Source organism: Oncorhynchus keta, chromosome 16, assembly GCF_023373465.1.
Source record: "Oncorhynchus keta strain PuntledgeMale-10-30-2019 chromosome 16, Oket_V2, whole genome shotgun sequence".
NCBI lineage: Eukaryota > Metazoa > Chordata > Actinopteri > Salmoniformes > Salmonidae > Oncorhynchus > Oncorhynchus keta.
Window position 1 is genome coordinate 1,418,352 of NC_068436.1, and position 14,789 is coordinate 1,433,140.

General features: G+C 43.7%; 1 protein-coding gene across 1 annotated transcript; it reads right to left on the bottom strand.

Moving 5' to 3' along the window:
* Positions 1-162: 162 nt before the first annotated feature.
* On the bottom strand, positions 163-14,574 carry sparcl1 (SPARC-like 1). Its single transcript, XM_035789069.2, has 11 exons — positions 14,300-14,574; positions 6,863-6,918; positions 6,688-6,753; positions 5,278-6,468; positions 4,871-4,982; positions 4,140-4,261; positions 3,410-3,530; positions 3,032-3,168; positions 2,511-2,659; positions 1,670-1,818; positions 163-1,239 (listed from the first exon to the last, which is right to left on the bottom strand). Exons 2-11 carry the CDS (start codon positions 6,914-6,916, stop codon positions 1,211-1,213), a joined length of 2,130 nt encoding a protein of 709 aa, XP_035644962.1. The 5' UTR covers positions 6,917-6,918; positions 14,300-14,574; the 3' UTR covers positions 163-1,210.
* Between the last annotated feature and the right edge of the window lie 215 nt (positions 14,575-14,789).

The window sequence follows — 14,789 nt, forward strand, 5'->3', positions numbered from 1 at the left end:
AATAATATATACTGGAGTGGTTTCTCTTCCTTGTATCCATTTTTGTTATGGTGCATGAAATAACTTTATTGATGACAATTTCCCCCTGGGGATCAATAAAGTTACCTTCAATCCAATTCTGCATAAAGTAAAAAAATCAAAGAGGAATGTGATGAGATCCGATGAGGTCAACATTACTTTTATTAGAAAGGTTAGAAAAAAAGTAGCTATATCAGGCAAGACAAATAAAACTGTTGCAGCATTCAACTCTTAGTAATTCTGTCAACATTACACGTTCTACTCCATTACTGCCATTTCAATTTCTCCTTTTGACAGCTCAATTTATTTTGACAGTCAATTACAAATGGTTTTCATACCAAAAAAATATTGTTACGCTCCCACTTAAATGTTTAAAATGAATACTGTAATATTTTGGTCAAAAAGTAAAGTGATCGGTCTCACCTGCATAGAAGTCCATTTCTGTTTTGTAGTCAGTCATCTACTAAAAAGCACTCATAAACTTTCCCCCTTTTGGAATGTGTTCATAACACTAATATCATTGTTAATTGCTCAAAAAAAACTTACTCTACTAATACCACTATCAGCTATACGCTATCTACATACAGTATCACAGAACATCCACGTATTTATAGATCCAAATTTGTTTTAGATTTAGTCTGATTTAAGGCAACATGAACCATCCTCCTCTTCCATCTATGACTTAAGACATGGAAGGACATTCTCACTTTTACTTTTTAATCAATTGTACTTTGCAGTAGAATGGTCGAACCCACCTGATTATTGTGTTCAAGAGTTTTACTGCATATACACCTGGGCTTTCTCCAATAGATGGGAGATAGATAGATCAGAGTCCTCTCAGAAAACCCACCCCCAAAATCCTGTGCTTTGAATTAGGTACTCCTCTGATTGGTTTAAGGTGATCCCATCACTGACAACTTGGTTTTGAATAATGCTTCTCATTACAGACATAGGCTCAAACAGTTTCAAGAAGGAGAAATTCCAGACTGATACGTGGAGTTGAATATAATGGTGAACACAGCGATTAGGCTGGTTCTACCAGTCTAACTTTACAGAGCATTCCGAAAAACATACAGTTTAAATCAACGCAAGTCTCTCTTCTGCCAATTAAGGTATGTGGTTCTGCCATAATTGAAGGTGATCTTGTTAAATGATTATTAAAGCTGGTTGCTTGATGAGGTACTGATTGGACTCAGAAGAGCAGGTTGACATCCATGTCCTCTGCAGAGAGGGAAAACGGAAAATCACAAAAGATGACATCTTTACAAGAGTTTACAATATAGGGTCATGCTATCAAACATGTGTGAAAGCACATGACCATGGTCCTTCTGTAAGCTACAGTAACGCAGCATTCATTCCTTCACTCCCATCTAACTACTACAACCATCACAACGTTGGCAAAATCATGTCAAGCCTCATTCTTTGGTCATTGAATTATAATAATAATATAATAATAATATATGCCATTTAGCAGACGCTTTTATCCAAAGCGACTTACAGTCATGTGTGCATACATTCTACGTATGGGTGGTCCCGGGGATCGAACTCACTACCCTGGCGTTACAAGCGCCATGCTCTACCAACTGAGCTACAGAAGGACCACAAAGGACCAGGAATTGCCTTCACTTTGTATAAGACTGCACACTCTTACCATCCTTGATGCCGAAGCAGTGGGCCCACTCCCTGAAGGACACCTGTTTGTCTTTGTCTGCGTCACACTCCTGGAAGAAGCGGGAGGTACAATGCTCCATGGGGACCAACGGGACCCTCAGGGGGGCCAGCTCAGAGTGGGACAGGAACCTGGATAGGAACACCAGTGTCATTTCCATAAGCCTTATGCAATGGAAAAGGTTTTGAAACCTTTTGGAACAGAAAACTAAAATAAGCGTCTCCCATTCTTCAAGTAGAGCTTGCCTGTTTCACTCTGTTTTATTCCATTGGGGGTTGAGTATGGGGAGTCTGACCCAAAACTAGAAACCATTCACACACAGTCTGAAGTAGATTTACCCAAATGGACTAATTCCAGGAATATCCCAGCTGTGCTTCCACTTTTGTTTCCCGCTCTATGAGCCTTTAAGGTAAACTCAAATGTGAAAGGTTCAGTTAAACTGATTCTTAATCACATATTAGATTCAGACCCACCATGTATATGATTCACAAGTAATCTGAATCAGATTCACCAACATTACAATGAGATCCGTAATCAGAATGTCTTGTGAAGGTGAACAGCTACAAGTGAATCTATTCACTCTTGAATCATATCAAAGACATATAACAACACTTCTTCAATATTATTTATGACTGTATCACTACTTGCTGATTTGACTGCAGGTATGACATCATCCATGATGTCATACTGGCCTACTGCACTAGGCGTGTAACTTTTTACAGAAGCTCATAAGCATTTCAATGAAAACTTGGCGTAAGGTTCTTTTTCGTTTTCTTTTTTTTTCTGACAACAACAAAATAATTTTTCTCCTGGAGTACTGTACCTGTCAGAAGGGTGCTGGTCCATCTGAGCGAACTGCCAGTGCACGGGATAGATGTACATGTTGTAGTTCTTCTCAAAGTCCTGGGCCAGCAACTCAATGGGGTGGTCGCCGGCATGGAGGCGCCTCTCACTCTCGTGGATCTTTCTCACCTGGGAGATTATTTATGGTCACACATGAATAATACAATTGTATTGGATTGAATTGAATATGAACGTGTGCTAACAAGATCGCAGTTTGAAAATCAATTGTGAGGCACTGGTGATTTTTGGGCTTTGAGATATACACTATTATTCCCTAAGAATGCAGTTGGTTAAAACTTCATAAAGCGCCTTTATATGAATATGAATTATTTTGAAAATATAAGTAATGGAACTATCAATGAACTACTTCTAACCCCTTTATAGATGGTATGTCTAATGTAATGTTTTACCCTTGTATTTTAAGCATAAAGTTAAGGGTGTCCATACAAGGTTTATTTTTCTCAGATTTATTTGAGGGAAAAAAAGAAGACATTTACTCACTCTGATGCGTTGCTTGGGGGTGAGGAAGCCCGGGGACATGGAGTCATGTTCATAGAGCTGCAGCAAGACGTTCTTCAGCCAGTCGCGCATACGCAGAGGAAACTGGACCAGTTCGCCATTCATACACGGTGCTATGACTAACAGAGAGAGCAAGGTAGTGGAAGAAAGAGAGAGAGAGTGAGAAAGAGAGGAAGGGGGAGAGGCGAGGTAAGATGAGACAATTAAATAGAGAGTGAGAAACAGACGAGAATGAGAAAGAAAAACGAAAGGGAGAGGAGGAAATGGAGAGAGAAAAAAATGTGTTATACTGTAGTTATTTCAGATTAGATACTGTATTGGTCAGAAACTGTAGAGGTGGTCTGACTATAGCTGTCTTACATTTGCAGGGTCCAGTGTAGTCCAGGTGAAGTCTATGGCCTCTCTTGCTGCCTTCCAGGTTGCACTTGGTGGCAAAGAGCTCACAGGATGTGTCGTAGGTGACATTGTTAGTTCCACATACCTGCATGAAAGATACATTACTTCATGTGTTGTGGATTTAACAAATGAAATGCTTCAGCTAAAGATATTGTAGTGATCCTGCTCTTGGTAAGAAACTAAGCATCACAGAGTTCCAATAGAGTTAACTCTATTCAGACTGAGGCTAGTGCACCTGTCTTGGACACAGGGGACTGCAGATACAATTCTAGCCAAAACCAACAGCTCCCCAACGTTGTTAGAATATCATGTCAGGGTTGTACCTACCATTGCCAGATTCTTGGCATATTTCCTTCAAGTTTCCTCGAACTACAGATGTAGGATCAGAAGACGTATCCAAATCCTAACTTTTACAGCAACATAGTTCTGTGGTATCGATCTTATCAATTTCTATTGCCCACAGTTCCTGTCCATAATAGCAACTCTTCCCAAGTGTGTTTAAAGGAATTCCTTTCGTATTGTTTACGTTTATTGGACAGGATAGAAAGAAAGGAAGGAGTAGAGAGAGAAAGTGCTAGAGCAGTGGGTCAGATTCAACCCATGCTCCTCAGCAGTACATACTGTATAGTGCATATGATCCAGAACTCTGAACCCCACCCCCCAGGTCACCCCAATGACCACTGTTCATACTCACATGATCATAGTCAGTGACACTCTGTGGGCAGGCAGAAGGCTCCTGACACACGCACATAGGCTTCTTCTCCTCGTTGAGTTTGCAGGTCTTTCCACGTTTACAACGGAAGTTCTCACAAGGGTCTAAAAGAGATTTTTTTGTTGTTGTTGTCTAAACACACTCATGCCCTAGAATTTTATATCAGTGGAACATTGATGTGATAACACTATTGCTTCCTTTCTGCTATATTTCACTAAGTTATTGCATGTTCATGTGTTATTAATGTTTTAATCAAGTCTTAATCATGATTAACAAGTATGTACTTTCCAGTGGTTATAGACGTCAATGGAAACACCAGCACTAACACCACAGCCATTACCGCCTGCATTCCATTGCCATTTGAGTTTGCACAGTGCTCGAACTCAACATGAGCTCTCTCATTGAACCCTTAATCCAGCGGAGGCGGGGGAGGGGGGGGGGGGGGTTGTTTTGGTAGCAGCGGTGAATTGGAGTGGCACTATTCTTCTGGGAGTGTTAGTGAAAGGGCCCAGTCAGCAGATTCCTAGTGTGTGTGTGTGTGTGTGTGTGTGTGTGTGTGTGTGTGTGTGTGTGTGTGTGTGTGTGTGTGTGTGTGTGTGTGTGTGTGTGTGTGTGTGTGTGTGTGTGTGTGTGTGTGTGTGTGTGTGTGTGTGTGTGTGCGTGCGTGCGTGTGTGTGTGCGTGCGTGCGTGCCTTGCTGAGATTGACACTTACCGGCAGCGGAGGCTTGGGGTCTGTATAGGCTGGCTGCCAAAGAGGGCCTGGCGCTGGGGTAGAGGTCCACTGTTGCCCTGATCTGGACCGGGTTCATTCCCACCAGAGGAGCCTGGGTAGGAAACAGAAGGTGAAATCACAATAGAGGTCAACAAACCACCCACAGATGTTAATAGATAAGATGTGGGCTGCATTTTAAATGACACCCTATTTCCCATACTGTATACACTAATTTGGGGAAGCTCTGAGAATAGAGTAGACCCATCCATGGACCATCGGTTGAATTTCAAATAGGTCACTCACAGAAAAGGGCCTAGCTTTATATAGGGGTTACATGGTTCAATGTAGGTTGAGGTTTCAGGATGACATTGCATTATAGCTAATGGGCGATGTGTGATGAGTTTTACCCATTTCCCGGCTCTTCTCCGCTTGGGCTTGTCGACAGCGTTGTCAGTGGTGCGGTAGTACTCCTTCTCCCCCTCATCCCCCTGGTGGTCTGGGACTCCTTCTCCTGGCGGGGCCTCATCCCTCTGTGGGGGGTGCTTCCTCACCCTCTGGTTCTTCCTCTGCTTCGTAGCTTTGCCTAGGGCGTGACTGGCGCTCTCGTTTATGTTCTTCTGCTCCTTCTCTTCTCCCCCTTCTACAGAAAGATGTGTCCCATCAAGATCCACACTGTTCTTTGTCTCTTGGAGTTCAGCGTCTGTGTCTCCGTCTTTTTTATTGTTCCCCTTTCCTTGGGAATTGTCCTTGGAACCTTTCTGCTGGTCCTTGCTTCCCTCAGGGAGTGTGTACTGGCCGAGCACTTCCTGGCTCTCAGAGGCCTCGGCTTCTTGTATGTCCTGCTGGGACTCATAGTCACCAGTGGCAGTGGGGATTTCATCTTCCTTGCTAACTTGTTCTTCTTTCTCCTCCACCTTTGCCTCCTCTTCCTTATTTAAGAGGAGCTGGGCGTCTTCGGCGAGGGATTTCCCTTCCTCGAGCTCGGTTTCCAGGGGCTGTGTGTTGTCACTGTCGCCTGCGTAGTCCAGATCCTCTGGAATCTCCGGCTCGGTGTTGCTGTACGTCTCTTCGACTTCAGCCTCTTGCTTTACTCCTCCGTCCCCGACCACAGGTTCCTCCTCTTCCTCTCCTTTCTCCTCATCCTCAACTGACTCCTCCTCATCTGCCATCGCCTCCACCTTTTCTGCCTCTTTCTCTGCCTCCACATCCACCTCCTCCTCCCCATCTATCACCTCCTCATCCTCCTCCTCCTTTTCCAAGTCTCCCTCCGCTTCTTCTCCCTCCTCCTCTTCAGACTGTGTCTCCTCAGACTCGATCTTTCCCTCTTCCTCTTCCTCCTCCTCCTCCTCTTCCACCTCTTCTTCCTCTGACTCCCCCTGGAGCAGGTCCACCAGTGCCTTATCGCTCAGCAGGACAGGGGTGCTCCTCTCACCACTGTCAGACACATCGAACACCCCTTCCTCATTGGAGGGACCCATATTAACATTAGCATTGTCCTCGTAGCTCATGTCCTCATCTTCCTGATCCTGACTGCTCGACTCAAAGGTCATGAAAGTCGGCAAGACCTCCCCCTCATTGGCCTCATCTGGAACAATGTCCTTTAGCAGGAAGGGAAGTGTAAAAAGTCAGTACAACTAAAAATGTAAAGTTTCTGGAAAAACTTTTGTAAATATAACAAAAGATATAGCCTCTAGACAAACTTTTGTCATAAATGAAATAATAATATAATAATGAAAGGTAAAGTTTCTGGGGAATCCTTGTCAATGTTCCGTTTTTATAGAGATTTATTTAAAATACAGGAGTTGGATGCACTTTACCTTCTCTTTAGCTGTGTGTGAGGACTTGGATAAAGCTTGATGTTTGTCGTGAGGTTTGCCTTTGACCTTGGGAATAGCAAGGAATTATTGATCAAATATCATTAGACTTGTGGTTATTCATTTATTTGATTAAAAAGCTGTTTCAAAAAGCAAGAGTGGATTTATCAGTACTTACAGACACAGCAAATGCTGAGGTCAATAGGCAAAGGAACAGTAAATGGGTCCTCATACCTATAATGACATCAAATTCAATGGCATATGTTATTTATTAGTATTTATACTTGAGTATAAAGTTTAAAGGACCAGTGCAGGCAAATTACTTTTTTTCCCTCGTTTTGTATCATATTGAATACCACAAGTGGGACTTTTTATTGCTCAATCTAATTTGAGCTGATTTAATATTTTTCCATAGGCCTAACGGACACATGCTCAAACTTGTGCACTTTTAATAGACTGAAGGTATCGAGATATCAAAGTGTCACTGTAATGAATTTCCTCCTCTTCTTCCGAAGAGGAGAGGCGAAACGGATCAGAGGACCAATACGCGGCGTGGTAATTGTCCATGGTTCTTTTTAATACGTTAAGGTACACATGAACAACTGACTACAAAAAACAAGCAATGTGAAAACTCAAAACAGTCCTATCTGGTGCAAAGACAGAGACAGAAACAATCACCCACAAACACACAGTGAAACCCAGGCTACCTAAGTATGATTCTCAATCAGAGACAACTAATGACACCTGCCTCTGATTGAGAACCATACTAGGCCGAAACATAGAAATACCCAAATCATAGAAAAACAAACATAGACTGCCCACCCAACTCACGCCCTGACCATACTAACTAAATACAAAAACACAGGAAATAAAGGTCAGAACGTGACAGTCACCAACAAAAAAACAGCAGGCCGGGCAATCATTTGTCACGTGCAAATAACCATTTTTCTGGAAGTGCTCAAGGCATGCCATTCCATGACAGCAGTATTTCTTTTTCAACAATGTTTTGAAGCAATGGGCCTTATCAGTCCTCCTTGACAACACAAATATAAACAACAGAGTAGGCTAATAAGTCCTTCATTTTTGGCTTATGTTCAGGTAAAACTATTTATCTAATCAATATTTCATATGCTTGAAGATAAAGGGTATTTAATCAACTGAAATGACCAGAAATCTGACAGATTTTGTTTTTTAATATGAAGATAAAGCCTAATCGTATAATTATCTATTGAAGTAGAAAGCAATGGGTAAGAAACATATCTAGCCCATAAAGTAAATTGCAACATACATTTATGGCCATCTAAACTCTAACAGTGACTAACCCTGCAATAGGTGTCATTCAATTGGTAATATTACTTTGTGTCTTCTAATAATGTCTCTTAATAGGAAAGTAATCAGATTATGTTACTGAGTTTGGGTAATCCAAAAGTTGAGTTACGTTACTGATACACTTTTGGACAGGTAATTAGTAACTTTAATGGATCACATTTAGAAAGTAACCTACCAAACCATGTCAGTTCAACACAACTATGGAGAATTGAAATCCCGCCCCCAAGCCGGCACCAATGGACACCAACTGAAATGGCCCATGGCAGACCACCCAGACCTCCACCCGCACGGTAGTCTTGGTATTGTGGACACCTTCTCCTTTCCCAGCTGTAAGCACTGTGGGCTACACTGGGAGCAGAAGCATCCAAGCTTCTCCACAAGTCAGTAGGAGAGACGCTGCTCAGAGAGCGCCCTGCTACGAGCTCGATTAGCTGAACAGAAGAAATCTGGTCACATAACCAGATATCTCGGATCCACTCAAAGGGCATGCATAAAGATAGTACTGGACACAGAGAATGAAACCTCTGTTGCCCTTCACAAGCAAAAGGAGGAGGTGAAAAGGGAAAATAGCTCAAAGGCTAAAGACGTGTAGGTCATGACCATGAAGGCTGCATTAGGACACAGCGTCACCTTAGAGTCGCCAGGGGTGAACTGAGTACAGGAACCATGTACGGATAAGGTGTGGCCAACACATTTACCCGAAGCCCAAGCCATAAGCAGAGAGCTCTTGTAGGAGAGGATCTTCAGATCCACCAACTCCAGAGGCTCAAAGGGGGCACAATGCCTCCAAAACCAGAGCTAAATCCCATGTGGGCGCAATAGGTACAGCAGTGTCCAAGATCACTGGTGAGCAATAGTTTCCAACGGGGCACTTAGGTCCCTCAGCGAGAAGAACAGACAACACTGTGAGTTTTCTTGCGATGTGTAAAGATCTAGGTCGGCCCTGCCAAACCTCTCCCATATCTGGGCAACCACCCAGGGGTGTAGCCTCCACTAAACAGCCCAACGAACGTGGGAGGAGGCGCCTGAAACCTGAGACGCTCCAGGTAATTGATATGTCGGGTACTCTGTCCATACCCCCAAATCGAGTAGCCCCACACTTGGGGGGGACACGTCTGTCATGACCAACATAATAACACCTGTCCCATGAGCACCACTTGCGACAGTACCGGAGGGTCTCCCCACTGGGCCATTTTCAGCAGGCCTGTCGGGGACATTGATGCATCCAAGAGAGTGGCGACCACGCAGCACTGGAAAGGCAGCAGCAAAAATAATCCCAGGGCCCTGCATTAAAGACCAACATTTGTTCAAGAAAATTGTGATAAATAAAAAAATATCCCGGTTTCATTTAAGGACCAAATAATTGGCAGCTGTGCCATACATATTGCAAAATAAACTTTAAAAAAAGAAGCATCCTCTGACAGTCAACTGCGTTTATTTTAAGCAAACTTAACGTGTAAATACTTGTATGAACATAACAAGATTCAACAACTGAGACATAAACTGAACAAGTTCCACAGACATGTGACTAACAGAAATGGAATAATGTGTCCCTGAACAAATAGGGGGTCAAAATAAAAAGTAACAGTCAGTATCTGGTGTGGCCACCAGATGCATTAAGTACTGCAGTGCATCTCCTCCTCAAGAACTGCAACACATTTGCAAGTTCTTGCTGTGAGATGTTACCCCACGCTCACCAAGGCACCTGCAAGTTTCTGGACATTTCTGGGGGGAATGGCCCTAGCCCTCACCCTCCGATCCAACAGGTCCCAGACGTGCTCAATGGGATTGAGATCCGGGCTCTTAGCTGGCCATGGCAGAACACTGACATTCCTGTCTTGCAGGAAATCATGCACAGAACGACCAGTATGGCTGATGGCATTGTCATGCTGGAGGGTCATGTCAAGATGAGCCTGCAGGAAGGGTACCACATGAGGGAGAAGGATGTCTTTCCTGTAACGCACAGAGTTGAGATTGCCTGCAATGACAGCAAGCTCAGTCCGATGATGCTGTGACACACCGCCCCAGACCATGACGGACACTCCACCTCCAAATCGATCCCGCTCCAGAGTACAGGCCTCGGTTTAATGCTCATTCCCTCGACGATAAACGCGAATCCGACCATCACCCCTGTTGAGACAAAACCGCGACTCGTCAGTGAAGAGCACTTTTTGCCAGTCCTGTCTGGTCCAGCGATGGTGAGTTTGTGCCCATAGGCAACGTTGTTGTCGGTGATCTCTGGTGAGGACCTGCCTTTACAAACAGGCCCACAAGCCCTCAGTCCAGCCTCTCTCAGCCTATTGCGGACAGTCTGAGCACTGATGGAGGGATTGTGCGTTCCTGGTGTAACTTGGGCAGTTGTTATTGCCATCCTGTACCTGTCCCGCAGGTGTGATGTTCGGATGTACCGGATCCTGTGCAGGTGTTGTTAAATGTGGTCTGCCATTGCGAAGACTATCAGTTATCCATCCTGACTCCCTGTAGCGTTGTCTTAGACTTCTCACAGTACAGACATTGCAATTTATTGTCCTGGCCACATCTGCAGTCCTCCTTGCAGCATGCCTAATGCACATTCACGCAGATGAGCAGGGACCCTGGCCATCTTTCTTTTGAAAAAGTTTAGTTGGGAAGAGATTTTCAATGTACCGATTCCATGGCACGTGGTTTATGAACTGACACGCAAAATGACGCCGGATTCAAAACGTTACATTTTTTTTTTAAATTATTATACAAAATTCATGCAACCAAAATAATGTTATGTACAGTATATGGGGGATACAACCTTCCCAGCTCTGCAGATGTTGCTGTGAAGAGACAGAGTCATTAGATCATTTTGGTACTGTCCACATGTATCTTCTTTTTGGTCACAGGTCCAGGAATGGCTGAAGAATTGCAAAATTTACCTGGAGCTAACACTGTAGATAGCAATGCTGGGTGATTTGAAAAGTCATAGCCAATTGATCAATAATATATTAATACTTTTAGCAAAAAGGTTTATTTTTAATTTACAATCTGTAGAAACTATGAGAATAGAAAGGTTCAGAACTTTTGTAAAGCATCAAAGCACAGTTGAAAAATATTTGGCAAAAATAAATCCAATATGTCTCTCTGGAAAGAGATTCTCGCCCTGAGCTCGGCTACTTTATTATCCAGAGACTGAACATTAGCCTGATATATACTCGAAAGCGGTGGATGGTGTGTACGCATCCTGAGTCGGACTAGAAGTCCACTCCAAATATCTCTTCTCCGCTAGCTGTGTTTTGGATCAGCCTCTGGAATCAGTTCAATTGCCCTGAGGGGTACGAACGAAGGATCCGATTTGGGTAAGTCGTATTCCCGGTTGTAATACTGGTGAGTTACTAGTGGTTTACTTCTTTAGTTATTTCCGTCTGAATGTAGTAACACAAGAAATGACCTCTGGGCTAATTAATGTAAGAAATAACACACAAAAAAACTAAATACGGCAAAGTTGCTTGGAAGCTCGAAGCAGAGCTACCCGCTCTGTCGGCGTCATCGTGCAGCAGGTATCCTGACGTCACTGTTCACATGATCCAGGGCAACACATGCGCGACATTGGTCGGAGCAGGCAGTGAGTCTCCCGTAAAGTGCCATCTGAGGGGGCATTAATGCCCTCTCGTGGACAGGGATGGACTGGTTCTTTTTTATTTCCACCACTCTCGACAGCCGCTTAGCCGACAGGGCTCCGCCTGTCTCCTTTCTGGAAGGTTCTCCACCGTCAGCAGTGCTTTTTCCTGCTTATTTTTAGCCTAAAATCGGTCCGAACAACCCCGTAGGAGAAATCTGCTCATCAAAGTACATCTATCTGTCCCTCTATGGCACCTCCGAGAGAGTCAGCTAAAGGTGACACTTTGCCACCACAGTAGCTCCAATACATTTCCTGAGCTGCAGAACGGTGCACCGGGACATGGGCAGAATGAAATCTGCACAAGAGCTCTGTGTGGGGCTACGTGGCAGTCAAAGCTGCATCCAACTCCGTCAGCAGCTCAGTCTGGTAGAACTGCATCATAGTTACGGACGAAGGGGAATGTGGCTTGGAGCAGGTTGTTGTTACTTCCTTGCAAAAATCCGTAAAAAGAGGCAGGTGGTGCATGACAGCAGCAATCACAGGGTGCAGGTACAGATTTCTTCTGTGGTGGAGGAAGGTCACTTCTGCGGGGGAGGACAATCACAGGCGTGAGGAGGTGGCTTCCCCTGAATTAAGTCCTCCTCATTAACCAAGAACCCTGCTGAGCCCGCCAGAGTTAACATGTCGTCATCCGAACCTGGGCCCAGTGAGTCACTGTGGGAGACCGATTCAGCCGGCTCACTATCGCCCTGCTGGGAGGCTAGTTCTGCTCTGACCACAGCCCCAAATTCCTCCCCACGTCCTGCAACTTGACAGGTACCGACATCCAGCACAGGAAGGTCGCCAATGTTAACCCCAAGCTTTCTCAAGAATGCTACACTATCCAAAGAGTTTGCATGCAGCCGCTGGCAATGCGCACACAAACTGATCGACCATGAAGGGACAGTCTAGACGGCACAAAGTCAGATAGTCTCATGTTCAAATAAAAAATAAATGTGTAGAAGCATGAATTGTTCTTGCTCACATTGAGGTGAAGAGTGAAATCATTTAAGAATGAATTTGAGCCACAGTGTTATCACCTGTGGAAGGTGGGGCTTTCAGAAAGGCACGGATTTCATTAGCCTAGTCAGGCGTGATTTTTAGTTCTTCAATTAAAGTCGCAAGAGTGAGTTGTGTTGTACCGAGAGTCCACTCAGACCACTCCCAAACATTCCGAGCAAAATTCTTGCTTGAGGTATCATTTTTGCTTCTTTCTTTTGATATTGAGATAAAAACAGCTGTTTGGGGCCTTTAAAGCGGCAAAGTGTGATTAGTACATACATTTTTGTACTTTTATATTATTGTTATATACCCATTGATTCTTGAAGAATATAAGTTATTAATGCCTTGTTTAATTGTAGGAACCCCATCAGAACCTAAAATATTATATTTTATATATCTCATGGATGGTCAGTCCTTGCAGTCCTTGCATCCATAGCTCTGTCTATCTTCCAGCTGTATCTACCAGCTGTTTAAAAAAATCAGTGGCAGGGTAAACGCTTTGTTATTGTCTGAACTGCAGAGTGCCCCTTTAATTATGGGTATAAATGCGCCATTCAAATGATTTTGTCATACTGTATATCAAAGACAGACTTGAGGTTTGTCCACCTTGGTCTCTGATAAGGGCAATGACAATCCCTTATTATGCAATCGTTCAAAACCAATGGACAAACCATTTCCCCCAACTTTAGAACATTTAAATCTTGAGTCCCTTTTTGGCTCCTGAGTGGTACAGCGGTCTAAGTCACTGCATCTCAGTGACTTAGAGGTGTCACTACAGCCCCTGGTTAAATTCCAGGTTGTTGCACAACCGGCCATGATTGAGAGTACCATATGGTGGGGCGCAATTGGCCCAGCATTGTCTGGATTTGGCTGGGGTAGGCCGTCATTGTAAATAAGAATTTGTTCTTAAATGACTTAGATAACTTAAATAAAGTTTAAATACAAAACGAAAACACCCTCCCTCTCGGTTTCCATAGTGTGAAACTCTCCCTTCAGAGATGCACCCCTCTCTCAAAAAGTCACATTGAGAGTTCAGTGGACGCTAAAGCAAACAGCAGAAGCTACTAGACAGGAAAGAGAGTCGACTAAGTCCACAAACTTTTTGTCCCTGTGTTTGGAGACAATGCGGGGGGGGAGATATTGCATGCCAAAAATGATAAATCACCTGGAAGAGATTGAAACAGGACGATTCTGTTTTAGCCTAATGATGTAAATATCATGTGAACGTTGTCTTTGTCGGTTTTACTAGCTATATAAATGAATGGGATTGCTCTTTGGTCAAACTGTAAAGTTTTTAAAGTATGAAAAAAAATGTTGTTTTTTTACCCAGTAATTTCATGAAACGCTCTCTAAAGCATGCTAATGTAAAATCTGAGTCATAGACGTCTAATACGTCCATAACATCTAAAACAATCCTGCAGTAGCACCCTATGCAACACAATGGGGACAGAAAATACACATCTGAGCAGATTGATTTAGCAGTAAACAAAACACAAAATCACTCTTCTCATATATATCCACCACATCCCCAGTGGCAATTTCCTCAATAAGACAGATTTAGAGGGATTTGTTTTTGTGACGACAAAATGTGTCTTCAAGGAATTGAAAATGATCATTTCAAGTGGATGTAACTAAGAGAGAAGAAGAAAAAGTTATTACCTGATGTTGGCAGCTGCAAGGAGAGGTTTGAGACTGCGTCACACAGACGCAAACACACATACACACACAATGTACTATCTCACCCAAGAAAGTGCACACACTGTCTCTCGCACACTGACGCTTCGTCCAGCAACACACACACCACACCTCTCAGGGTCTTTTGTGCCTTCTGTGTCAAGGGAAACAGTGGACAGTGGACAGTGGACTACAGCAGAGGAGACAGTCAACTGAGTATGGCCAAGCAGGGAAGCGAGAGAGAGAGCTTATTCAATCAAACCCGTAATGCGGAAGTTTACACACTAGCTCTTATTTCCTATGGTCGACTAAAATCCCCCAAACTGGTTTACAATCACAAGGATGGATGATACACTGATGCGTGAACCACAGGAGGCCGGTGGCACCTTAAAAAGGGGAGGATGGGCTCATAGTAATGTCTGGAACGGAATCAATGGAATGGTATTGGACACATCAAGCAGATGGTTGCCATGTG